Source organism: Sceloporus occidentalis, unplaced genomic scaffold (assembly GCF_023333645.1).
Source record: "Sceloporus occidentalis isolate IW3139 unplaced genomic scaffold, rSceOcc1.0.p SCAF_5, whole genome shotgun sequence".
In the NCBI taxonomy this organism is placed as follows: domain Eukaryota; kingdom Metazoa; phylum Chordata; class Lepidosauria; order Squamata; family Phrynosomatidae; genus Sceloporus; species Sceloporus occidentalis.
Genome location: NW_028316985.1, coordinates 107,477,278 through 107,505,230, shown reverse-complemented (window position 1 = coordinate 107,505,230; position 27,953 = coordinate 107,477,278). Strand labels below are relative to the sequence as shown.

Genomic DNA, 27,953 nt, shown 5'->3' with positions numbered 1-27,953 from the left:
TTTTTAATGCAACTAACAAATTAATGGTTACTTTTAGCAGAAGTGCTTTAGATTTCAACTACCAACTGACAAGGATGATGGGTTTAAGTCAGCCTTTGTTCTGATATATCAGGGCTCTTCCAACATTGTAGTGTCTTCACCAGATTACAATATTTATTTATGAAACCTATAGCTAGCTGCCTTTCTGTTAACAAGTGGCACTCCAGAGTTACTGCCCAAATTCAGGATACCTAGGCAAAGATTTTAAAAAGTTACTGAAACAATGGCTTCTTATTAAACAATTGAAAATGAGGCACAAATACTGCTCTCTATAATGAAGACATCATGATAAGGATCCTCTTCAGAGACAACTTTTTTTTTTTAAAGAGAAGAAACTCAGATAAGCTTTTGGAATGCAGATTCCTAAGTGGGTTCAGCTAAAACTTGCCAAAGGAACAAAACTGTGGGACTTGCCCTGAATTACAAGGTTTTCCCCCACTCCATGCTCTGGATTATTTAACCCTTTGATAAGGAAAGACACATGGAAGAAAGATTTGCTTGAGTTTAGCATCTTTAAGCAGGAAGAATTCAACTGAAACCCCTGCTGTGTCAGCCTCTGGGTCAAGTAGGGCCAAAATGGATGTTTGCCCTTGGGAGAAATTTAGCAAAACCCTTAGCAAAAAATGTGGTTTCTCTGATTCATCTACATGATACTTATTTGAGGATGAAGACAAAGCTACTTCCACAGACAATACACACAACTAAACTTCTGCCCAACTGATTTGCTACCTGTTCAAAGACCTGGGTGAGAACCAGGGTGGCATACTGGTTTCAGTGACTTTGATTCAACTGTGAAGACCAGGGTTCAATTCCCAGCTCAGCCATGAAACCCACTGGATGACCTTGAACAATTCACATGATCTCAGCCTCAGATGAAGGCAATGGCAAGACAAAACAAATCTTGACAAGAAAACCCCATAACAGGTTCACCTTAAGAGTCCCCATAAGTTGGAAATGACTTGAAGGCACGCAACATATGCAAAGACTTGGGAAACAAGCAGTCCAACTGCACGCAAGTAAATACTACAAAGTCCAATGTAATTGTTCCCTTAGTACAGGGGTGGGAATCATATTCTCTCCAGATATTCTTAGACTACAGTTCTCAGCATTCCTCACCACTGGACATCTGGAAATCTGCACTTCTGCCCCCACAAATATAAGCAGGATTACAACCTAAAGCAATCATAGGAAAACTGTAACAACAACAACAGCAGCAATTTACTTATAACCTGCTTTGAGTCCCTATATTAGGAGAAGGGTGGGATATAAGTAAATAATAATAATAATAATAACAATAGTAACAACAACAACAATAATAATTTGAAGAGTTTTCCTATTAAGAAAAGCCCAAACAGGCCTGAAAAGCATGTCACCCACATTACTGAAAGCAGCCAAATAATTGTCAATCGTTAACTATCAGGTGTTTTACAGGTTTTTGTTCTTGTTCCTGCTCTTGCAGTTTGGACAGGGATGAACAAATGAATAGGGTGTGTGGACCTGGACCAGAGTGTTTGGGGATGTGTGGATGACTCAGAAGATATGCTACCAAGCATTAATTTTTATGCATGTGGACAAAGTATTCAGAACATTTTAGGTTTTTGATTTTCTTTTTAGCAAAAATAACTGCTGGAAAATGCAGGAATCTACCTCCTCCCCCCGACTTTATGCTAGCAAACAAATACCTTTTTATTTAGACTGCCTTTTGGTTATCAACTGACAGCTCTAGAAGGTATGGTACAGTTGTGAGTGTGAGTGTGCATGCATTATACTTTTATTCTCATAGTTTAATTTAGCGTTTCCACAAATAGGAAATGATTTGAAGTCATGCAATGACAACTAGTTAAGTTTCAAATACTTTTAAAAAGTTTTAGATAAGTGTTGTTTTAAATAAGATCATTTATTAATATTTTAAATTATTGTTATTCAGTTTTAGGGGCTTTTTGCTTGGCGTTTTAAATCGGCTCCAGCCTCCTGGGCTGCAGCCAGGATGGAGGTGGGGATTATTGCACACTAATCGCCACCAAATTGCCAGCTGCCATCAGTCTGAGTCCCGGCCAGGTCCAAACCGTGCTCTGCCTTTCTGACTTCTAAAAAGTGCTGTTGGAGTGTGGCTTGGAACCGGGCAAATGGTGGTCGGAGATTCGGCAGCAATTAGTGTACTCCTCCATCCCGCATCCTGGCTGCAGCCTGGGAAGCTGGAGCCGATTTAAAAAACAAGCGACAAACTCCTTAGGTTTGTTTTGATCTACACTATGAGCTCCTTTGGGTCTCATGTTGTGGCAATCCTAAAATGAGCATATCAAGGCCAGTTTATTTGCACAATTTGTTCAGAAGAGGTTTGACCTTACTAATTCAACATTCAAACCACTATGCCTGGGTTGCTTTTCACACACACATATACGGACACAAATCTAATGCGAGTGTTGCCTGCTACAATATAGCAGATGTTGGATTCTATTGTCTAGGAGATTTAGATTGGCTGCAATCTTCAGGTCACACACTGAGCCACAAATATTATTCTGGTTTTGCACTATGCAAGTTGCCTTGATGAGACGAGAGATCGAAATGAGAAAGATAACAACAATCTGTCCTCTCTCTGTTGCAGAGACATTGGAATTCAAAACATGCCAGAAGTTTGCACTGAGAAAGTTTCCGATTCCTATGTGCAAAAGAGAGGACTGGAGAAGCAGATGTGAGAGAGCAGAAAAAAGTGAGTATAGTACTTTGTGACCCCTTGGCAAACAAAATTCCCTTCTCCAAGATAAAATTCCAGATGCTTGGAATAGTTACTAAGGACCCATCTTGATTTCAGCACAACAAAAGCTGCTAAGCTACCCCTGTGTTCTGCAGTCGCCCACATGGTAATGCTAAAGCTGGCAGGAAACAAAAAACCTCTGTCCTATGCTAAACTATCATTAAAAGGCTCTCCTCCACCCCCACACGCTACTTCACAGAATGAGAGACAGACCCAGAGCTAACATGGTTCAAAGCAAGCATTCTCCTATGATTAAGGTAACCATAAAAAAAAGAAGAAACAAACAACTTATACAACATTTGAAACAAACTAGGTAATGGCTGTGGATGTTCATGGGGTTGGAAAGCTTGTCTTGTGGTGAAAACAACAAGTCCTAGAATCCACAGGCAGCATGGCCACTGGGCATGCTAGTGAGGATTTGAGGAGTTGTAGTTCAACCCTTCTCCCTCTGTTTTCCAAGATTGGAGATTTCAAATGGTGTTCTGAAGAGTTTTGGGGTTCCTTGATAGCTTGTTAGCTGTTCCTTAATAAGGAGATCAGTCAAGACAAAGACGTACCCTTCAAAGCCATTTTACCTCCCCTATGTTTCAAAAATAAAAGAAATAAAATTCACATTGAAGGCCTGAACAGGAAACAGCACCTTCTGTGACCAGGGAATGTACCCTAGTAAATCTCTTGCCATGTCACACAGAGAGATTCCATGGAAGATGTACAAAATGAATTGGCAAACAAGTCAGTGTAGAAATGGATCCTTCTAAGTGGAAAATCTGAATACCACTAGGTATTCCCACCAGACTAGGAGGGGGAGAGACAAGACTCCATGGTCTTTATTTAATACCTTTAATACAGACCATGGGGTCTTGTCTTTTCCAGTCTCTCATTGGGCTGATTCTCACAGTTTCTAAAATCAGGATTAATATTGGCTTTTCTGCCTGGAAGGCAACATGAGTGGCTAAGATTATGACATTTATCTGGGCTTGAAAGTATCTATTGCTTAATTTGCTCAGATCTTTTCAATGGGAGATTTAGATCTTTGCATGACCGTATATTTAAATAATGCACCCTTCCTTGGGTTTAAGTGTTTGAATCTAATCATTATTTCTCATCCTAGTGCCCACCAGAGGCTACAGAGCCATTTATTTAGCCAAACCAGCATGGCCAATGGGAATTCTTGGTGGAAGATGACAGGAGTCCTGGCCAAGCACAACTGGAGAGCAACAGGTTGGGAAAAGTTATACAGCATTTGCATAAAATCTTGATTGAAATTCAGAATCCAGGCTATGCTTTTTAGACCACAACATTTTTTAATGGAACTCTAACCACTGGAACTACAGTACCCTGAAAGTAGTGGATCTTTTCTGATCTAGGAAGTTAAGCAGAGTCAGCCATGGCTACTACTTGGAAGGGAAACTACTAAGGAACAGAAAATGCCCTAGGCAGTGACAAACCTCCTAGAAATAAATCTTGCCATGAAAACACGAAAGTGGGGCTGCCATAAGTTGGAGTTGATTTGTAGGCCCATAGTGACAAAAAGAAAGTATAGCAGCCAAAGGAATCTATAGAGAGACCAAGATTTAATTACAGTACTTGCTTTGCTATGAAACTCATTCTGTGATCTTGAACCAGCTTCTCTCTCACAACCTACCTTACTTCACAGGGGTTGTTATTACTTCAGTAAAATGGGAAGCCAATGATATAGAGTAGCTTGATCTCTTTGGAAGGGCAGGAGAGAAATTTAAGAGATAAATACATTTTATTAGATGCCTAAACTCAAAAGGCTCTCTGTCTACGCAGCCTTGAAGTGAAGCCACACAAATTCTATAAATCAGCACTTGAGAACCGTATTGAGAGTGACATGGGGAAACAAAGAAAATAATGGAACAAACTTAAACAGTTTTGCAGAGTGAGTGATAAAAAAGTTCTGTGTAACTAAAAGTTTGTCTGCTTCCTTACCAAAAATTGGTCCAAGAAAAAGCATTCCTCTTTCTTTTAGCACAGTAGAACTTACATAGTGCCATCTTTTTCTTTTTGGTTAATCACATTCCATGTAGCGTAAGCTGTACCTAAATATCTGTCTAGACTTCCTAACGTAGCTCTTTTTTTCTCTCGACTGTCTGCCTAATTTACTATATTACACACGGTTTCAAATCAATATGTTTAATTTGCCAAGCGATTAGTAGGGTATTATTACCATGACCTATGAACGGTCATTAAAACAACTTTTTAAATTACTGCCACAGATTAATTACTCACAAACTTAAGTGAGCCATTAATCAACTTTGGGCTAAATTTACAAGCACATAGTCTTCATCTAGAGGTATCATTCATTCATTCATTCATTCATTCACTCACTCACTCACTCACTCATTCATTCATTCATTCATTCCCACTTACAGGCTTGACTCATCAGAACCTGTACATATTTAATTACAAAATTTATAACCCAGTACAATTTACAGTAAATTAAGCTTTATGTAAATTAAACTTCCAGTTAAGAGTTAACTCCAGTAAGTTAAGAGCCATAAGACTTGGGAGACAAATAGTATAATTGCATTCAAGTAAATACTACAAAGTCCAACTTTGTAGTATTCACTTGCGTGCAATTCCCTTAGTACAGGGATAGGAATCATACTCTCTCCGATGTTATTAGACTACAATTCTCAGCATTCCTCACCACTGGACATCTGAAAAATGATGTGAGAGGCCATGCTGATAGGAGAATTCAGGGTACTGCAGTCCAAAAAGTAATACTGTATATACTCATGTATAAGTCTAGAAAGTTTAGTTAAAAATTGGCCCCAAAAACCAGCATCGACTTATCCACGGGTCAGTTTAAGTATTATACTTTAATTCTAATTATAAAAAGGGAACCATCCTCTAGTGAAAGACAAGAATATAATATGTCCTCTCTACTTTCTCATCCAGCCAGCCTTTAGTGTGAATACAAATAGTTATGCCTCTTAGAGTTCTATAAATTCTTTGGCATCGTTTTCTACTGCTTCATCCTTTAGAACTTTTGTTACACGCCATTATGTTTTACCCTTAACTTATCCATGGGCCATATCAAAATCCATAATTTTGGCTCCCAAACCTGCGCTCGACTTATACATGAGGTCGACTTATAGTCGAGTATATACGGTATTTCTGAGCTCAGGACTGCACTTACCTAGTGTCCTTTGAAATTGATGAAATGGTTTCACAGGCATGATAGCTTAGAGCATTCAGTGCTCATTGCTTGTAAAGCTGAATCTCTATTTGCCTTGTAAAAATTTAACTTGGGTATTGAACATGCAAGCTTCTCCCAGATGACCCAGCCAGGAAGTGGTCAATCATGAGTCAGGCGGTCATCCCTCTTTCATCAAGAGTTTCTTTCTTAAGACAAGTTCTCTGGGAGGGTCACTAGCAGAACTTTGGGTAGTGGTTTATCTGATGTGGCCACCTATCTACTGGGAACTCAGTGCGAGGTTACTATTCACTATTCTTACAAAGTCTTTAAAGAATGGCTAAGGGCTAAAATACACCATGTACAGAAACTCTGGGATTGGATCGCCTGATAGTTTCCTTTTAAAAACAAATCCAGCTGTGGGGGCTGTGATTACAGTGGTGACAAGGAGGGAAAGAGGATTTAACTCTTTCCCCTTCAGTGTTCCCCTTATCAAAACCCACCAAAATCTCCCGCTGCTGTTTGCTTCTTGGGCACTGAGTCTCCATCAAATTGGTGGCAGCTGTCAAAAAAATGAAAATTATCTGAAATCCACTCATAAGTTTCATGTGTAACTGTGCAGTTTGGCCCTTAAGATGTTTAATTGATTTTCAAACCATGTTGTGTGTGTTTAATAGTGAAAGAAAACTGCTTTTTAAAAAGTCAACACCTACATTCAGTATTTATCCTGGCAAGCCTCCTTTCCAAAGTCATGTGAACTCTGTCTCACCCTTTTCAAGAAACATTGGCCTTGATGTTAAAGATTGTGTTAAATATGTTTAATTTTACAAAACCAATCTCTCACTGGGAGTAACTGTTTAACACTGGAAAGTGTGTATGTGTGTAGTCTGAAACCAAGCTAGGGCCTTATTAACCAGTCTATGCTTTGAGGTGGTGGTCAGAGGTTGCAGCCAAAAAATCCTCTGCTGTTCTGTTCTGCAAAAATGGCAAAAAAGTGAGAAAGAATTTGGCGGATAGAAGGATATATGTGAAGCACAGCATGTTGTTGGGGATCCAGGTGCAAGTTTGGAAAATGTCCTCAGTGAAAATCGTTCCCAGGAACAGTACTACTGGCACACTACCAGGTCTTTGTGGCTAGTTAAAGAGGAGCTATAATCAGGAGCTTTGAAATTCCACTTTTTCTGCTCTCTCTCTCTCTCTCTCTCTCTCTCATACATGTGTGTGTATGTATGTATGTATGTGCGTGTTTATACATTTGTGGTGTGCTGCCTGTTTAAGAATTAAGCCAAGACTGGTAGAAAAGAGGCATACATTTCAGCAACCTGGAAAAGACTTTTACCAGTTTAACAGCCACTAGTAAGGACCTAACATGTGGGAAACCACACACATGGAGTTATGTTACCTTTTGAACATGTCTAGAATCATGGTTTGGGTTTTGAAAGAATTTGAACATTTGTAGTAAGGAAGGATGATTTTGCATAAATTCTGGACCAGTAGATGATACCTATATATGGACTACCTAAAGCAATAAGTGAAAGCTATTCTTCTTTCATTGTATTAGATTTGTCTTAACAATTGCATAGTCAAATTAATGGGGTAGTAGTGGTCACTGAAGGGGTCCACTACATATTTCAGTCTGAGCTAAATGAATTAAGCAATCATAGCATTTGAACTGAAGGTTAAGTACAGGCTGTGCTCTGGCGAGGGATGTTAAAACCTAGCTGTTGTCAAGATGGGCATGGACTTGGCATTGGGAAACTGCCAACTCCACTTTTCAAATAAAGCAATCATCCCTAACCTGTTGCCCTCTAGTTGTTCTGGGCTACAAATCCCACTATCCATGACACTCACCAAGTTGGTGGGAGAATGTATTATCTGGAGTACCTGGGACCTGGGGGGGGGGCCTGAAACAACAATAATAAAAAAATCTGGAGCTGACCTGGGGAGGGGATGGATGGCAAAAGAACAGTATTTTGTTTGTGTTTTAATGCAGAGCACAAACGCAGGAATCAAGAGCACGTTAGAAGGCAGATATCTGGTATAATTCCCCCCCTCTCTATGTGTAAAACAACTTTGTCCTTTGCTTCCTGGCAATTTGCCTAAAGGCAAAAACAAAACAGAAAAACGTCCATGCTTGAATTTGGGAAGGACCTTTGGCAATCCTCAGAAGACAGGGCAGGATCTAATTTTCTCACTTACTCCCCCACACCCCTCTGGACTGCACTTAAAAAAATAGTAACAGTAAGCTCAGTGGTTCTTCTCCCCAATACAGAGAGGAGTTTGTTTTTTTAAGGAAAGCATTCAAATCTGTAAGCTAAAATGATACAGATTAGAAACCACTTCACCATTTGATTCTGCTTACTCTGTAAGCAGTGTGGCGTAGTGATTTGAACACTGGACTAGAACTCTGCAAACTAGGTTTTGATTCCCACTTGGCCATGGAAACCCACTGGGTGACCCTGGGCAAGTCACACTCTTTCAGCCTTAGAGGACAGCAGAGGAAAACCTCCTCTGAACAAATTTTGCTAAGAAAACCCCATGTTAGGTTCTCCTTGGGCTTGCTATAAGTTGGAAAAGACTTGAAGACACACGACAACAACAACAACAAACAAACTGTATAAACTATCTCTCCATACAGTATCCAAGGTAAAAAGTTCCAGGAGTGGTTTAACATCACCAGCAGCACTATCAGCAGCATAGCTTCTTGTCTCACCGTAGCATGCAGTCTTACCACTACAGAAAAGTAATGCCAAGCCCCTCCAAGACCTTTGGGCAAATACTGAGAACTTATGCATGCACAAAGACTTTTAAAAGAGACTTAATAACTGCTTATTTATTTCCTGGAGCTCCATGGAACCTCTCAGGAGCTGTTGTGAAAGAAGTCCAGACCCTTGTTAATGGACACAGTTAGGGAAAACTTCACTTCCTACACAAAAATTACTCATTTATCAACTACCTGAATGCTGAATAAATTTAAGAGTTAATCACTGGGTACAAGGTATCATGTTGGAATATGTCGAAACTGTTGTTGTTATGTATCTTCAGGTTGATTTTGACTTATGGCAACCCTATCACAGCATTTACTTGGGATGATTAATTCAGAAGGCTTCCCGCTGCCTTTGTCTGAATATAGACAGCCTCTAGCACTTATTCCCTGACAGTCTGCCTTCCAAGTACTTACCAGACCTAATCTTTCTTAGCTTCCAAGATCAGACAGGATCTGTTGCCATCAGAGTATTTAGGAACTGTAATTATTATACATAATGTAGTTATCATACATAATAGTTTAGATAAGAACCAACAATAGCCTTACATAGCCTGAAGCAACAGGAAGAACTGCTGATTGATCATGAACTGATGAATGATATCTCTCCATATACATTATATTTCAGCATGTTGTTGTTGTGTGCCTTCAAGTTACCTCCAAGTTATGGTGACCCTAAGAAGAGCCTATCATGGGATTTTCTTGGCAGGTTTCTTCTGAGGGGGTTTGCCATTTCCATCCTGTGAGGCTGAGAGAGGGTGACTTGCCCAACATCACCCAGTGGGTTTCCGTGGCCAAGATGGGGTTCAAAACCCTGGTCTCCAGAGTCCCAGTCCCAGTGCTTAAACTACTACATCATGCTGGTTCTACATATATTTCTGTATATTAAAATATACAATTGTTTATTTCTTCATTGTTTCAGAGATGAACAGTACTTTCTTAGGATAGCTAAGTGGCACAGTGGTTAAATGTTGGTATTGCAGCCACAACATTGTGAGTTCAATCCCAGGGCTCCAGGGTTAACTCAGCCTTCCATCCTTCCAACCACTTAGCGGGGCTGAGTTCACTATTAAACAGTATAGAAATGTAAATGCTGTTGTTATTGCTACCTGGGAAAGTACCCACATAATAGACCTAGGATGCTCATGGAGTCATTGGATAGATAAGGTCTTCCCTTTCAAGCACAGAGAAAGTGGTCTGACCTCAAAAAGAGAGATGTGACCTCAGACCCACCTTAGTGGCTCCGAGGAGATCTCAGCTACTCCTATATTTCAGGTGTCAGAGCTCAAACACTGGCGGGGAAGAGAGACAGATTGCTGGGCAGTCTTTGTACTGGGAGCAGCTCAGAGTCCACAAGTCCCAAAACCCTTTAAAACCTTTTTAGTCCTAAGACACACCCTCAGCAATGGGGCGGGGGGAGGGAAAGAGATTTATTCCAGTTCTTGGAGCTGGTTATATACTTTACCTCTCACTACTAGCAGGGGGAGAGAAGGGACACACACACACACACACACACACACACAGAGATCCTCCTTCTTCCATTCTTCTTCCTTATCAAACTTATGCCAGTAGGCTTTGGACATGTCAGAGGATCCAACACTAGAAAACTCTGAATCTAGAGTTAGGTATACCCTGTTAATAGTATAACACCATTTTTAGTCATTATACAATAAAAAAGTATTGGGAGAAAATATTGGAAACAGCTCTGTATCAAGATTTGAAGAACAATTATTGAATTCTAGTAATTTACTGGCAACTAGAGTAATGCTCAGAAGAGAACTTGGATTTGTCTAATTTACGCTGAAATCCTAAACATACTTACAAGGAAGTAAGCCTTACTAATATAGTGGCACTTATATCTAAGTCAACAAGTACAGAATTGTTCTGCACCTCTCTTGAAGAACTAGAGTTAGATTTTACTTTAGCCTAAGAATATCATAAGGGTTCAAAAAATGACAAGGTAAACTAACCTTATGATATATGTTAAGCAGACTAATAATTGTTCCCCTCCCCAAGCTTTTCTTTTTTTAAACTCAGCACACCAAGTAGTAGGTAATGCATTTATTTCCATATCTCAGAGTTTATCTTCTGGCTTCACAGCTGTTGTAAAGATCTGAAAAGGTTGCTAGTGATCAGTGGTACTATCATTCACCCACTTTGAATTATCTTCAGATTCATTTAAAATTGTCCTGTAGCTAGTTAATTTAACACAAGCAATTCTGTCTTGTCTGTATCTCAAAATGTTTAAATTTTCAACTGGAAACACCAAGTGCAGGCAAGTTTTTCTTGGGATCTACGGAAAAATATTTGGCAGACTTTGCTAATTATTTGCTCTACAGCTTTCTTTGAGTTAATTGTTTGCTAATGCTATTAAGAAATGTGCACTGGAGGGCAGCATTTGGGTTGTTAAAACAGTGGGATTCACTCATCCAGAATACCACTGCCCCATATACCATTGTATTCAAGGACACATGGTTAATTATCACTTAAGCATGAGTCACCACTTTTTCAGAACCTTTTGGGGAGTTCCCAGGATGCACCTACAATCTGTTTTAGGTGCCCTGTCTGTGTAATATTAACACACTCTCAAAACCACTACAGATTCCTTCCATGACACCAAATGACACTTTGGCTATCATGGTTCTCAAAGCACACAAATCCTGTTTAGTTTGAAAGCATGTAAGCCAAACTAAACACCTGGTGTGTACATGTTCTACAAAGCATATGCAAGAAAAAAAAACCCCTGCACCTATGAGATGACAAGCAAGTAATACAGTGAACCCAGTCTTGGGTCCAAATCTCTGTTTAATCATAGAACTCATTGGATAGTCTTGGGTCATTCCCCATCACTTAGCCTAACTTTCCTTATAGGGCCATTTTGAATAAAAAAAGAAATAACTACCATCAAGCTCCTTATAGGAAAGACAGGATAGTGACACGGTATGGTATATTAATACGTTAGCAAAACTGCAAAATTAATTTTGCATAATTTCATCTGTTCACAAGACTGTTATTTTAAAGATTGGATTTCTTTTTAGCAAGGTTAAGAATTACAGAGGTGGAAAGGACAAAGAAGTAGCAGAGACACCTGATGCTTCTGTCTTGGGACAGGGAACAGCAGCCCAGTGAGAGGCTAGAATGACTCCAGAATTCCCCACTCCTCATCCCAAAATGTTTACCAGCCTTCTTCTGGCTTCCTAGCATGCACAGACACAGGCCATTCATTCCCACTGCTGTTTTGTACAGATTGTAAATACATGACTCTCTATAATTATTCATGAAGTTGTCTTTGTATTTCTCCAGTAGCAAAATGGCAAATGACAGGCAAGGGGTGTGTGATGTCTGTCATTTGTGGAATACTGATAGGCTCTAACAGCAGATATGATGCAAACAGTGAGAAGTGACTTAGGCACGTTCCGGACGGGCCCTATGGGGTGCCATCGTTACGTGCGAGGGGCGCCGCTTCCTGATGCGCCTTGCCCCTCACACGTAACGACTATGTCAAAATGGCGGTGCCGCATACAGATGGGCACCGCCATTTTGACATCGTGGACGCACAGCGTACGGACGTCGTGCACACACAGCATACGGATGTCGTGCACCAGAAGTGGTGCCGCGAGTGTGCGCCTTGCGCCTTGCGGTGCCTCTTCCAGGGCGCAGGAAGAAGCGCCATTTTGGCACTTTTTTGTTGCTGCGCCCAGGAACCGCGCAGTTTGGCTGCTGCGGTTCCCGGACGCAGCAACCGGCAGCGGCGCAAGACCGCCCATTTTGGGCAGTCTGTAACGCGCCTTTGTGTCATGAGTAGTGGGTATCTTCTTTCCCTTCAGTTCAGTACTGCCCTCATGAGCAGCATGCTTTCCCCAAATAGATGAACACCAGCCATTCATTTACACGGGAACCATAGGTTCTCAGGAACACAATTGAATTTTTGGTAACACAATTCCTTGTCTCTTGTGACTCCAACGTTCAGAATGATACCTCTTCAGCACAGGCAGAGAAAGAAAGTGCACACTCACATCTTATAGGCCCGGTACATACCTAGGATTCTGTCTAGGCTGGCGGTGGCCTTTTTTCCGCTGGAGAGAAGCTGCAGCTGCTAAACCATGTGGCTTCCCGCCGGTGGAAAAAGAACCCGTGAAAAGCGGGTTCTTCTAAAGCTGTGGCAGCAGTGTTACGTAACTGCCGCATGGCGCTGTGCGGATGCTGCAAGGTGCTTGTGTAACAATGGCGGCACCCATGTATACAGGGCATCACCATTTTTACACCCTTGTCACTTGCTAGGGTTGCAGGGCATGTGGGCGCTCCGCTCCGAGGCAATCCTAGCACGTGGCAAGGGCATCACAAAGGGCCCGTATGTACTGTATGTTACATAGATAACATGTAATTCCTCCTCCTCTGTGATTTATAAATTAACTTCTATGACTGCAAACAACAGTGTTGAGTGGAGCACCTGTCATTTAGGAGCTTCTTGCTTGACTGTATCATCACACTGTGACTAAATAGACAATAAACAAGACGATCCATGATGCTCTGGGAAACAAGCCTAGGAATGTCCTGCTTCTTTAAGTCTATTTTGTAGTCACTTGTAGCCCCTTATTATACACCAAACTTTGCCCAGGAGCATGTGTGCTGTACAATTTTTAATTCACCATAAACTACCACAAGCAGACTCTTATTATTCTAGAGCAGAAGCAGTGCAGTAGAACCAGGTGGTAGTCAGACGCTTATAATTCCTTCTTAAGTGGGAAGGAAGAAGGAAACAGTTTACTCTGAAACAAGCTAGTAATGATTTCTGAAACATCTACTAATGGTGTTGTTCAAACTAGGTTGCTTTCTTTTATGCTGATTATGGCCTGATCACCAACAGACAACAGTGGTACCAATAAACAGCTGGTTAAGTCGAGACCTTAGCAGAGGTCATACCCTCTTGTTAGGATTGGAGGCTGAACCTTGCTTGACCTGGGAGAGGGTTTGACCCCTATTCTGGATATGTGGGATGCCATGCTTTTCACACTACTGTCCTGGAAAGGTAGAAAATGCCACAGCATCTGTTAAGAGCTACCTAAATGCTTATTATGCATTTGTAACCATTTCTGAAATATGGCCAACAGGGGACTTGTTAAACTATCCATCAGTGCCTATTTCCTATCCCTGAAAGTAAATATTTACTCTGTAAATAAACACAAGAAGAGAAGACATATGATCTATAATGCAGTTTTGTCTCCATTTGACCTTATTAGTCAATTAAAGCATAGACAATATGCCTTCAGGAACCAAATGTGTCCGGCTCATGCTTCCAGAAGCCCCAGTCTAATTCAATTCAGTCTCCATTGCTTCATTCAGATTCTCTCATATTAAAAGCCCGATTGCATTTCCGGTGACATTAGCAGAATAAACCAGAACTTAAATGGATATAAATGAGATTCTAGAATATGAGCCCACAATTTCCCCAAGCTGTTATCTTTTAAGAAGTAGCCAGGGTTCTTCAAGGTTCTCACCAAATTGCTGAAGCAATTTAATAAAAGCTTGGTTTTGACTGGATGTTGATGGGATTGTAAGATACGAGGCTCAGCTATTCATTGCAGCAGATATAATAACTATGAAACACTGTCTAGGGTGACCTCATGGAAAAACATTGCAATTTCGTTTGAGACAAGTACTTAATATACATATCTCTGTTTGGACTGGTTTGTTCTGCTCTGTTGAAATATTTTTACCACTGTAATTTTTCAATTTGTTTTCAGACTTGGCAATGAATGAAAGTTAAATTGGAAAGATGGAGCAAAATGATGAGATGCATGATCCCCATCCCATTTACAGTGCTTTTGCATTGCTTTCTCTTCAGAATATTCTGCAATAGTTTCCTTCATCTCTAAATGCAGAATGAAGGAGCCAGGCTTTGCCATCATACAAAACAGAATAAAGTCCCTGGATGTCAAGATATTAGATATATACTTAGACTTTGGTTTCACAATAATTTTAGATATCATGGGGAAAAATACAAACCCTACCCATTAAGATAGCAAAGATACTTCTGGCTGGATAGAGTGTTTCCTCTTTCCTGTGAAGGAGGGTGGGGAATGTACCACAAAATGAGAGACAGAGAGATATCAGGGACCTGTTACAGACTGCCAAAATAAAGCTGCTTTGGGTCTCTTTAGAGGTATGCTATTTAAATGATGCATGCATCCTAAGAATCCAAAAGCTGCACTCCGGTGCTTAGGAATGGAGTGTGGCTTTGATGCAACCTCCGGACTCTTAGGACCCATGCATCATTTAAATAGCATACCTCCAAAGAGACCCGAAGCAGCTTTATTTTGGCAGTCTGTTACAGGCCAGGGTTTTTCAAACTTTCTGCCCTAGAACCCCTCTGAGAGAGAGAGCTGCAAATGACCGGAGTGCACCTGACCATATGGGTTGTCCCCTGGCCACATTCAGACAAAGGATGCTCAATGACATTGGATAAATACCACACTGCAGCCTTTTTTAAAAAAATATCTCTCTCTCTTTTTTAAAAAAATGTTTTTAACTAATACTACCCTACCATATACACTAAGGCCCTATACAGACAGGCCAAAATAAAGCAGCTTCTGGTCACTTTGGAGGTATGGTGTTTCAATGATGCATGTGTCCTAAGAGTCTGGAAGCTGCACCAAAGCTGCACTCCAGTCTTTAGGACTGGAGCGTGACTTTGGTGCGGCTTCTGGTCTCTTAGGATGCATGCATCATTTAAACAGAAAACTTCCAAAGTGACTCAAAGCAGCTTTATTTTGGCCTGTCTGTATCAGGCCAAAGAGATGTAGCCACAATTTTGCCATGTTCTCTCCCAGTCTCTTTTTGGGCCCAACAGAGGCCTTTATTTAACTAGGATTTTATTTATATATCTATTCACTGGATTTACATCCCATCTTTCTCCCAAAATGGGATTCAAGGTGGCTTACAATAATTTAAAAATGCTAGAGAAGATATATTTATAACAAAAAATTAAAATAATTAGGTAATGCTAATATTTAAACATAATAGTTAAAAACACAGCATAGTTAAAACCGTTTTTTTAAAAAAGTAAATAACGTTAAAACATTAAAAACAGCACACCAATGATATACATACATTACATAAGGACTTTATCATACTGGCAAAAAAGATGGGAGCATAGCAGGATGCTCAAGTCAATATCACGCTATAACACCATGATTATCACACAACATTGTGTGATGTCATGATTATCCCGTGATTATACTGTGAATAAAGAGGAATTCTAATTTTTACTCATGGAAAATCCTGTGAATAAAAAGCAGTGATAGAATTCCTCTTTATTCACAGGATAATTGCAACATCATGCGACGTCATGTGATAATCATCGCATTATCGCTCAATACTGAGGGGAGCATCCCGCTATGTTCCTGTCTTTTTTGCCCGTGTGATAAAATCCTAAGTAAGATTCACACACCAAAAGCCTGCCTAAATAAGAATGGTGCCATTTTTATTATAAACTATAAAAATAAGTTAGTGGTGCCATTTTTAAATCACTCCCCCCACCAAAATGTGAGGAGTTTGGGTGTCTGAAAATCAACCTTGAAGGGCTGCGTGCAGCCCGCAGGTTTCATGTTTTCCACTTCTGCTTACACTCTCCACTCCAATTTCTGGATGATTCTATCTCCTGTAGCTCTGGGTTCTGACCCAAATTATATACTTTCCTAGATCAACATGTAGTGAATAAAAGCCTAAATCAACACACTGAATCACTGGACAAAGTCAACCTTTATTAAAATTCTACTGAAAATTCTACAATTCCCGTAGGTTAATCTGGTGGGAACTAGGAAGAGGCCTTCTCAATGGCTGCCTCCAGGCTTCCTGAGCCTGGCAACCTCCTTTATTTCTTTTAGCAGACATATAATGACTTTTCTGTTCAGACAGGCATTTGATGATTGATTATATCAGGCCTGTCTCCTATAAACAACACTCTGGATGTTGCTAATTGTGCTAGTGTGTGTATGTGTACACATATATTTAATTATGTATGTTTTAATCTGGTTTTAATTTTTTATTGTTTCATCTCATTTTAACTTTTATATCTTGTGAAATTTTAGCAATGATTTTTTTTAATTTGTTGCTAGCTGCTTTGAGCCCTGAACTGGGAAGAAGGCAGGATAGAAATAGATAACAACAACAACAACCGCGACAACAAAACTGATTAAACAGGGACTAAATAGGATTTAGTCCCATTCATCAAGTGCTTTTAACTGACCAAATATCATTAAACTATATTATGTAGTCCTGTACAGCACTTCCCACGCCTGGATGCAACTGATAGTAACACTGGCCAGGATTGCTCAGAGGGCTATTTGGTGGAAGGCTGGAAATATACATGTCATGGATAAATAAACAGTAGAACCTAAGGGATCCAAACTTATCTTAAGAGATCCAGTATATAAAAATATAAAGTGGAAAGATGAATCGCCCTAAACCCACATGTTACTGCCAGTTAGTGTAGACCTACTGAATCAACTGATGGTTTTTTGTGGGTTTTTCGGGCTATGTGGCCACGTTCTAATCTAGAGGATTTTCTTCCTTAACTGAATCAACTGAGTTTTTATAAACATATTGTCTATTCTAGCTGGGACTAACACTTGGATTTAGACCAAGGTTAAAAGTCAGAAATATTTTTACTGCTCATTAACCTTGAAGTATGTGTATATACTCAAAATGTTTTGGCAAAAAACAATGCTTTTGCCACCATGTTGATACCAGTTTAAGATCATAAAAATGCTTCCCTGTGCACTGAAGATCAGTTTCATCTGCAACATGTTTTTGCACATTCAGAACAATTTGGCCCAACACCTAGATCAACACCAATAATATTTGGCAGCACAATGACAGTTAATACACTACTTAGCTCTCAAACAATGCCTAGTTTACTATTTCTCTTGGAATCCATCCTAAAATTGAACCTCCCCCCACAAAACCTCATACTTGCATGAGAAAGGTATGAGTGTATGTGTGTATGTATGCATGCAGAGTGGTACATTCTGGCAAATTGTTTATCAAAGGAAGTCCAAATGTGCCTACTTCAAACTATCAAAGAAATGCTAAACAAATATGACAATCCAACCAATAGATGACATTAACAAATGCCTTCCTGGCTATAGATGCAATTACTGTCAACTGACACTATGAGTGCCCTAGCCAAAAACCAGTGCCCTAGCCAATCCATTGGAGAATTGAGAATTGGCCACTGGCAGTAGTTAATGTTCCTTCATTCCTCTTAATTATGTTACTTCAGACAATCTCATCCATTGCTGCTGGGCCAGAACAAATCTGGAGGCAATGTTCTTATTTGTCATGGGAGGAATCCTCCCCTTGGTCTCTGGGAACCACTTTCAAATACTGTGGGATGCTACCACTGGCCACTGCACTTAATGCTAATCATCTGAGCATGAAAATGGCTTCTTTGTTTATGCCTGTATGTTTGACAAGAAACATTAGCAGACACCGGCATTTTCTGGATATGCAAAATAGTACTGAGGACTGCTCCCAAAATGGTGGCAAACATTCTCATATATGGCTGCTAACATCCAGGATAAATTGTTCAGGCATTCAAATTTCCAAGTTATCTAAACTAAAGCTAAAACACACAACTCTTCCAATTCTTGCAAGAGGCACCCCTCTGATTTTTTTCCAATATACTTTATTTAAAACCAATTATAACTCAGTACTGAATACTAGGCTTCAAGTAGTGCCATTTGCTTCAGCATTTGACACCTATGAATAATGGGATATACTAAAAATGGTAAGAAAGCTTAAGCTCTCTGGCATGTAATAATGCTGCATTCCACTCTGTCTTCCATCACTGCAGCAGATCAATAAATTAGGGATTATTTGAGACTCTGAGCTCCCTACTGTTGTCTGACAAATCAGATCTACAAATGTTTCTGGCAATCATCCATCCAATAATGTTTCTTTACAGAATGTGCTTACCTTTCTTGGTTTCACTTTGTCATGGTAGTCATACTGAAAGATCCCCTTGTAGCTAAGTCCTAACCACCAAGGAATTCCTTGCTTGTCCTAGGCAAGGAAAAACATACAAGAGTCAATATTATTTTGAAAGAGTTTTAGTAAGGAAATATAACAAAAGGACAAAGGGCATTATAATTTCCTACCTCTCAAAAAATAATTCAACAAATTTGATTTATTTCCCACAGTCCTGATTATAATTTCTTTGATCACTGAAACATCTTTTAATATAGATGGTTTCCATGCTAATCATTGTGACAGGAATCATCTTACTTTGCTCACTCTTGACTATGAATCCATACATGTGAGGCTCTTCTAGAAAGGTGGACTCATTAGAAATCAAAAGATATTATGCATCCAAGGTTGTTAGCATCTGCTATTTCCAAGTCCCGTCCCCCCCCCCCCCCCCCCGATTTATGGCTATTTTTAAATGGACTGCCAGCAGAGCCAGCCTTACTATCTGGCTGAGGAGAATATCACATGGAAGGCTTAGAGTGTGTAAATCGTCATTAAATAGTCAGAAATCATGCAAAACCTGTGATCGGCGTTCACACTGCCGCGTGCTTCTCCCATCAGTAAAGTGTAGGCGTCATTGCTCGCTTGGAAGATCCCGTTATTGCCAAATGGCGGCTCCAGGGATGCTTTACTCGTGAGATATTAGTGAGTGCCAATGCCTCCACTAGGATTTACTGATGGGAGAAGCGCGCAGCAGTGTGAACGCAGATCATGGGTTTTGCATGATTTCTGACAATTCAGTGGCGATTTACACACAGTAAGCCTCCCGTGTGATATTCTCCAAAGTAAGGTAATTGTCTCAGGCCACTGATATTAGGTGCCGTGCTTGTGGGCTGTGGTTACATAGCCTTTCCTGCATCCTGTAAACTAAGCTGCTATCTTCATGTGAATGAGAAAGTACAGTTCTGCTATCAGCGCTGAAGAAAAGTTCAGCTTACTGACTGATAAGCTACTGTACATGGGGCAAGGAATCCACCATGTCCCTTGCCTCAGGAAACAAAATGTGCTTCTCCAGTAATAAGTGCCAAATTATGTCTGTACAATCCCCTTACCTAAGGCAACACCTAAAATCACTTCAATGTTGTTAAGCGTAAAGACTGCCTACAAACTCTCTGCCTTCTACCCACAAAAGAGCCTGTGAAGTTTGAACTGGAAAGATAAAGTTCTGAATTTTCATGTAGTGGATTGTGTTTTCAAACTGGAGTATCAAAATTTATTGCCTGTTATTACTTTTCCTGTTCCCAGAAAGCTTAAAGGCTATTCAGGAGGAAATCTAATATCTACAGATCGTTCCTTACCATTATATCTGAAGAGAATATGCAGACTATGGCATGAAGTTAAAATAAATTCATTCCCCATTCCCCTTCCCTGCCTTTTTTATCTTGCATGGAGAAGAGCTCTAGATGCTGGCACACATTTTTGTGCCTTTTCAGTTCATCTAATGAAAGAAGAGCCGGTGGCGTCGTGGTTTGAACATTGGACTAGGATCCTGGAAACTATGCGTCAAATCCCTGCTCGGCTATGGAAATGCACTGCTTGATTTGGGCAAGTCACACTCTCTAGCCTCAGAAGAAGGCAAAGGGAAAAGTCCACTGAACAAAACTTGCTAAGAAAACCCTGTGATAGGGTTGCCTTAGGGTTGCTATAAATCTGAAATGACTTGAAGACACACAACAATAAAAGGTATTATTGTACCACAATTGGAATTCTGAAATGTGTCTTTTGGCCATCATGGCTGCCCCTGTACTTTTTTACAGGAAACCTTGAGGTTTGTCAGGACTACAGTGCCTTTAAAGTGTTCCTGTAGCTTCTTTTGTGCAGCTTCTGCCCCACTTTTGACTCCAGTCCAATGCAGCAGTAACATTACAGCTGAATAGCAACTTAATTATATCTTAATTTCTCAGTTGTTGTTTGAGTGTGAATATTGTTCAATAAACAATTCAAACCACTGCTCAAAGAATAATAAAAGGACAATGGAGTTTATCACACTAGGGAGATCCTGAAGAAAAACAGGATTTAAAAGAGATTTAAAGCAAAAAAAAACCCCTGCAAATGCAGGAAGTTTATCAGACGACGTCACAGTTTAAGTGAAATAACGTGAACTTAAATCGAACGCAAAGCAGAGAAAACCGGCAGCTTTTTACATTTGGAACTTCTTGAAAGTAATAAACTGCCAGTTTTCTCTGCTTTGCATTCTGTTTAACTTCGCGTTATTTCACTTTGGGGGTCATCCAGTGTGATAAACTTTCCGCATTTGTGTTGTTTTTTAAAAAATTGGAATCTAGTTTAAATCATGTTTTTCAGCAGGATCTCCCTAGTGTGATAAACTCCAATGTTCTTATTCACCAGTTCATCAGAATTGTTCATCGGTAAATTAGATATTTTGGCGTAGTTGTTCAAAAGCCTCCAGAAGGATAATTCTCTTCTAAACCAAGGGCTATATCTTTGATTTAGGAGAAGGATGTTTTTCTCATGTCTTCTTTAAAACCAGAAGTAAACGTCCTCTCACTTCTGATTATAAAACCAACATCAGCAAAAACAATGTCATTTTTGAGGGGGTGTCACCTGCAGTGGGTTCTGGAGGTTGTGAGATGAACCTGGACCTGGGTAACTTTACCTGCTCTATTTTATACCAATGACATGAGAATTTAATTGCACTGAATATTAATAGCAATGTCAAATTTAAAAAGTAACTCAGAAGCATCAAAGCACCAGGTTTCCAGTACAAACTGCAACAAACCAATCTACTCAAGCTGCAATTCAAAGATAATTAAACACTTTAGTCCCAGTAAGTTAAACCATTAACATTTATATTGAAATGATCTTTCTCTTATATATTTTAATGAAATCATTATATCTATTAGTTTATCTTACAGAAAATTGTTAATAAGGATAATTATTTTGTTGTAATTGTTCATTGCCAGTACATTTAACTGAATATTTCCAGTTATCACCTACCTTAACTGCATAATAGTGGACACCATATGTTGGAAGGGATTCTACAATGCTCATGTAACTGTGGAAATAAACATTTAAAAAGTGAGTCAAAGACAGAAATAGCAAAAGATTATGTAAACACAATAGATTCATAAAGCTGAGTGCCCTTTCTAGGGAGTGTACGTACTAAAAAGGGATCCTTTAAAACTTGAACAGTGTGAGTGAATACATATAACTGGATGTTAAAAAATGTTTTATTTGTGTTAATCTTGATGGAAAGTGCCATAGTTGTTAGACCAATTGTTAGATATTTTAAAAGGGAGTTGAAGATCTCATTACGTTTCACTTGAATATTCCAGCAATATTAACCACCATTATTTGGCTTTTTAAATATCAAAATGCTTGTTTATTTTGTAGTAATGTGTTATTTACTAGAGTGCCTTTCAAAAGATTTCTATTGAAATCTAAATCAAATATAAAATGAACATGTCTAGAGGAGTATTAGTCTGAAAGGGTTTAGGCAAAAACATTGGTTTTCAAGCATTCCATTTTCCAGGAACTATGTACATGCTGAACCTTAGACTACGCATTTCAAAATCTCTGTAAACTGCAGAATATGTTTTAGTGTACATGTTAATTTTTTGTTTGGATCTCACTATTGCCTTGCTTCAACTGAATGCACACTTTTGAATACATTCATTATTCATCTGAAACTCTAGATTGTAGACAAAGACTAGTACTGTAAAAGCAGTAAAATTAACTAGACTTGTCCATTATTGTTGATATTATAATTAAGAACCCATGAAAAACTTCTGAAGGATCTTAGTATGTCCTGGAATATAGTTTGAAAACTGTTGCCTAAATACACACACACTGCTACAGGTCAAATTACATGTAGAATTTACCATCCTAAATGCATGCTACATATATATCCAAGAGACAAAGGTCATCACAGTACAGAATTTCCCTTTCCCAACTTACTTGACAATGGCTTGGCCTCTCGTCTGTCCATTTAGCTTCTTGTAATGTTCAATAACTCGATCCTCACTTTGAAGGAGAGAAACAGAATCTTATTACCTTTAGCAGCTGAAAAAATAGCGAAGGACCTCCACTGTAGAAGAGGTGTCTCATAAAACGGTGGTAACAAACACCAGAAACTAAAAGATGTCTACAAATACTAAACAATAGACAGCAGAAAATCACAGCTAGTAAATGAATGAATGCATTCTTTTTTTTACACACACACACACACACACACACCAGAGCAGCAGCAGCTGCTAGAGAAACGCAGGAAAACCTGAAGACAGTATCAAAAACTACACAAACTGTAGTGCTTTTCAAATGATATGATAAGGGAAAATGTCTTATAAAGCAATGACTTGGAATCCACATTCTATCCTGAGAATCCTATCCTAAGAAAACCCTATGGAATTTATGGGGTTACAAGTTAACAGGCAACTTGAAGGTGTGCACATGCACACACACTCCATTGGAAGCAAAGTTATTGCCTTATGCTGAAAGTGTCATGGTTAATCTCTTAGCACACCCCGTTATGATGTAAAGGTGGCCGTTCTTGAACAAAAACACTTCAAATACAGATTCCAGTGGGAAACAGCTGAACAATCATTCATTCATCTCCTGTGGCTTGGGTCAAGAGCCTTTTATCTCACTACAGCTCATCAGTACAGGCAGGGAATGGCAGTATTACTGGCTAACATAGATGTTTGTTGTATAGCCACTGTGTAGGCAATTCTCACTGTCTGTAATTTTTGCTTTTCATTTCCCAGTAGCCCTTTAGACTAAAATGCCTCCCAAAAGTTCATCAACCACACGGGTGGGGAAATTCCAGTCTGTGAGCGGAACCTGGACCCTACAGCTCCAACCTGCAAAGCCACTCATTTTACTTCCCCTTAAAAAATGGTAATATAGCAGCTGTACTAGGACTTCCAAGGTTTCCTGGTTAAGTGCTTTAACTGCCCCAGTTTATCACTAAATTTACATACACAAACATCTTGTACCACCTTGAAATATGACTTAATTTGAAGAAATAGTCCCTGGCCAAGGATATGGGTAATCCTTCCAATGTAGGGACAGAAGGGGAGAGAATAAATAATGATCCCCAAATTACAAAATGAAAATTATATTCCCTTGCTGTCATCAAAATACAAGACTGAAAAACATTTAAAGTAATAGCAGATAAAGAGAACTTCCTGACACAGCTGGGCTTGGATTCTGATGCTTTGAAAAGCAACATGAATAAGTCACTAGCAGCAAAGCTGACAAACTTGTCTTAGTTGTATCAAACAGCATTTCCACAAATTAATTCATATTTGCATTGATGAAAGAAAAAGAAGGGACAGATGGGGGGACTTGACCTTAAGGCATTCCAATTTTAAGTGCATGTTGCCATATCATCTAATCTGCCAGCACATTTAATTCTCAGGTTATGCTGAGGAGAAAATATTACAATGTACAGCACTATTATGAGGCTATTTGCAAAGCACTACATTTAGTTATTTATATAACTTTTTAAACCCAATCTTCGCATTACCAACCTCCCTGAAAAAGACCCAAATCTTACAGCAACTAATGAGCATCATTGAAACCAAGTTAGAAATGATTTAAAAGTAAATTACAACAATAAAGCCAGTGAACACATCACAATAAAAAGTAATCCAGTTTAAAAGACCATTTTGAAGTGGTGACTTCACACTTCTCCTAAAAGCAGCAAGGATTAGAAATGATCACAACTCTGAAGACAGCACATTACACAGTGTGTGAGGAACACAGGAGAATGTCCTCTTCTATATGTACATCATATGGCCTCAACAGGAGATGATACTCTCAAGAGGATCTCTCCTGAAGATCTTGACATTTGGACAGTGCACCATGAGATCCGCAGTCTAGAAAGGCTAAAACCAACACTTCGAACTAGACCCCTAAAGCAACAAACAACTACCATAATCTTACAATATCGGGACATACAAACTTGATACCATGCCCCAGCTAGCAGCTTAGTTGCTACATATTGTACCAACCTAAACAGGGACAATTGTCAGCACCAGCACTGCAGTAGGCAAGACATGCATTAAGCAAAATAGGTAGTGGGTGGCATCTGCAGTGGATCTAGTGACCTATTTCCTGACCTGAACTCAGGGGAACTGCCAAAAAATAAAACCCCCAAAATTGGAAATGGGTGGAAATTAATTTCTGAGTTTTGTTGGTTTAAAAACACACATAGGTATTTTCTAATGTTAAACAATGTAGGTCTGCTCTACAACCTGTTTAAAAGGAGAACGACCTCTCCGGGAGGCTTTTAAAGTGGGCAGTTCACCCCTTGTAAGGGGCCAGAAAAGCAGCTGTCTCAAAGGGTTTAATGCTACAAAAACAGCTGGTGAGAGATTGCATGTTGCTTCAGAGCCTCACTTTGCCCTGAGATATGCCAAGTCTGTTTGACTGAAGAAATTTCACAGTAGATACATGTAAGAGGTTGGCATTCTACAATCATGTGCCTAGGAACCTTTATAGCAAAAATGCAGTATATTTGGGGGGAGGGATCAGACCTGCTTGTATCATTCTCTCTCTCTCTCTCTTAACTGTTTATTCAATCAACTTTTATATCACTTCCCATATCTAATAATATATTAAAGTGGCTGCAGGCTTTTACACAGGACTAATAGAATGGTTCAGCATTGGGAATTGCTCTTTATCTCTCCTTGGCATATGCAGTGGGTTTAGATGAAATACTAAACCTCAGTTCTCACTGTGGTAGGATAAGGCTCACATGAATGAATGGTTTTCTGTACAAAAGAAAAAGAAATCCCCGGGGAATGTAATTGTGGAGGTGGGGTTTGTTGAGGAATCTCTGACTAAGCATTCTCAACAATCTGACAAAAATCCCCTAAAGTCTTTCTGGAGGTGGTGGTGGTGGGCAACAGAGCTACTAACTGTTGGGAAACCATAATAAATGTATAATGAATGAATATATAGACATAGCAGTCTTGGAATTTCTCCCATATAAATGAGTAAATGGTATTGAATGAATGGTATTGAAAAGTTACCAGTAAGCAAGAGATGGATGCTCCTTAAGTGCTTGCGTTGGAAGAGCTGGAAGTTTCTTTAAGTCAGTCCTTACAATTTCATTGCTGGAAAAGACCAAATTAAAAAAAAAAAGGAAATTTAGTTACAAGAAATTAACCATGAGACTTGCTATGGCTGGCTGACTACTCTGGCCTGAACATCTGTTCTCTCTTAATGAAATGCTGTGGGGCAGCTCCCTCCTGCCCCGCTTCCTTTTATTTATTTTGCATTAGGGAGTGTAGTAACCTTTCCACTATGGCATTAAAATCAGAGCAAAGCTATCACAGATGTCTCAGTTTCTTTTGTCCCCCATTTCATACTACTAGTTCTGAAGGTAAAAAACCACAGCTGTGTATTCTCGGGGGGAAAATTATGTGGGAATGTTTGCATAATAGAGGAGGGATGGAAGAGATCCAGATGAAGTCCCCCTGAATTAACTCTCCCAAGCACCCCAAAATGAAGATTATTAGAGCATCAGCTTGGTACTTATGTCTTAACAAGTCTCTCTATCCTCTGCTTGTTGTTGTTTGATGGAGAAAATGTGAATCTCAGCACTACAGAGGACACAACACTCTCTACAATGCTTAGAAAGATTTTTTAAATGATCTAAGTGAATGTATTTGCATTAAAAACCTGCAGTTTGAAGAATTGGGAGCACACTTCTAACTGGTCAGAATGACTGATTGACCAAAACTCACAGAGCTAGCTTCAAGCTTTTTCAGTTTGATTTTCAAAACCAAGCACTTATCACATAGTCCTTATAATGCAGCAACCAAGCCTCTAAATGACATCTAGATACTAGCAGAACTCTTTAAAAATATGGAAAACAGGCCAACATTTGGAATGTCTGTTTACCCTGCTGCACTCACATTTAAGTACAGAGTATGTGTGGGGTTATCAGGATAGCATCTTTGTTGTGTGCCTTCAAGGTCTTTCCCACATTTAGTGACCCTAAAGCAAACCTATCAGGTTTTTTTTTTTTTCTGGAGCTGGGAGGGTGTGACTTGCCCAATGTCACTCAGTGGGTTTCTACGTCTGAGTGGGGATGGTCTCCAGATTCGTATTCCCACACTACACCAGGCTGATTCTCAGGATAGTATCTATGGAGCTATAAATCATTTGCATGAAAATTTAAGCTAGACCAAAACTGGTAATTAGCAAATATTTACAACACTTGAACAACCACATTCCATACAAAAGTGATAACTGAAGCTGTGATACTATTGGGCACGTGGGGAGGGGAGAAGTGGATTTTAGAGGTATAAAACATTGTTGTTTGAATGTTGTGCAAACATCATATCCCTACAAAGCACTTACTGTATACAGTATACTCATGTATACGTCTAGAAATTTAGGTGAAAAAATTGACCCCAAAAAACCCTGAGTTGACTTATCAACACAGAACAATGTGAGTACTGTATTTTAACATATATATATATATGGTGAAAGGTAAAAGTTTAATCTGCCCTGGAAGCAATGACCCCTTGCCTTTAGTATGTGCACAAACAGTTATGCCTGCTGGAATTTTGTAAGTTCTTTGGCATTGTTTTCCTTTACTTCATCCTTTACATTACATGCACCTAAATTTTACCCTCAGTTTATCCACAGGTCATATCAAAATCCATAATTTTAGCCCCCATACTTGCCCTTGACTTATATATGAGGTCGACTGTGGAGTATATATGGAAAAGCAATGTGGTTTTTCTCCAACAAACAAAAGACAGATGAATATTGTTTAAAAGGGGGTTTGACAATAATATCCAGATTCCATTATGATTGCCCTATGGCTAAAATTAACATTTTCAATTATAGTGCAATTTACACAACTGTACTTTGTCAGACAGACAAGTCTCCCACCACCTGTAATCTATGCAAATTTTGTTCTGTGTTGCTACTGTGCTTTTGAAAAGCTGGAAAAGCCAGTGTCTACACTCTAACAAGGTAGCTAAATCTTTCTTTGCCTCTTTGACAGAAGAACTTTCCCCAAGCCAGTCAGAGCCAGCACAGGACTCCTTGGTAATTTGCCCAAACCCAGCAGGGGACTGTCTGGGAACCAAGGGGAGGGAGTTTCCAAAGTGGAGGGTTCAAGCCAAAGAGACAACTGTCATACACATGACAAATCTCCTCATGAATAATAGCTCTGGAAGTGTGAAGTGTCAAAGGCACCCTGGAACTGCAAGCAGCAA

The 27,953-nt window shown here is 39.5% G+C and overlaps 1 protein-coding gene across 6 annotated transcripts in view; it reads right to left on the bottom strand.

Annotated features, from left to right (window-relative positions):
- Positions 1-27,953, bottom strand: part of LOC149312631 (FERM domain-containing protein 4A-like) — a 508,349-nt gene that overhangs the window by 66,001 nt on the left and 414,395 nt on the right. For all 6 annotated transcript variants that reach the window (XM_089525042.1, XM_089525041.1, XM_089525039.1 and 3 more), the window contains 4 exons: positions 25,749-25,832; positions 22,669-22,734; positions 21,709-21,766; positions 18,700-18,786 (listed from right to left, as the gene is read on the bottom strand). In XM_089525042.1, the coding sequence (XP_089381168.1) occupies positions 18,700-18,786; positions 21,709-21,766; positions 22,669-22,734; positions 25,749-25,832 (295 nt within the window). The remainder of the gene's footprint in view (positions 1-18,699; positions 18,787-21,708; positions 21,767-22,668; positions 22,735-25,748; positions 25,833-27,953) is intronic.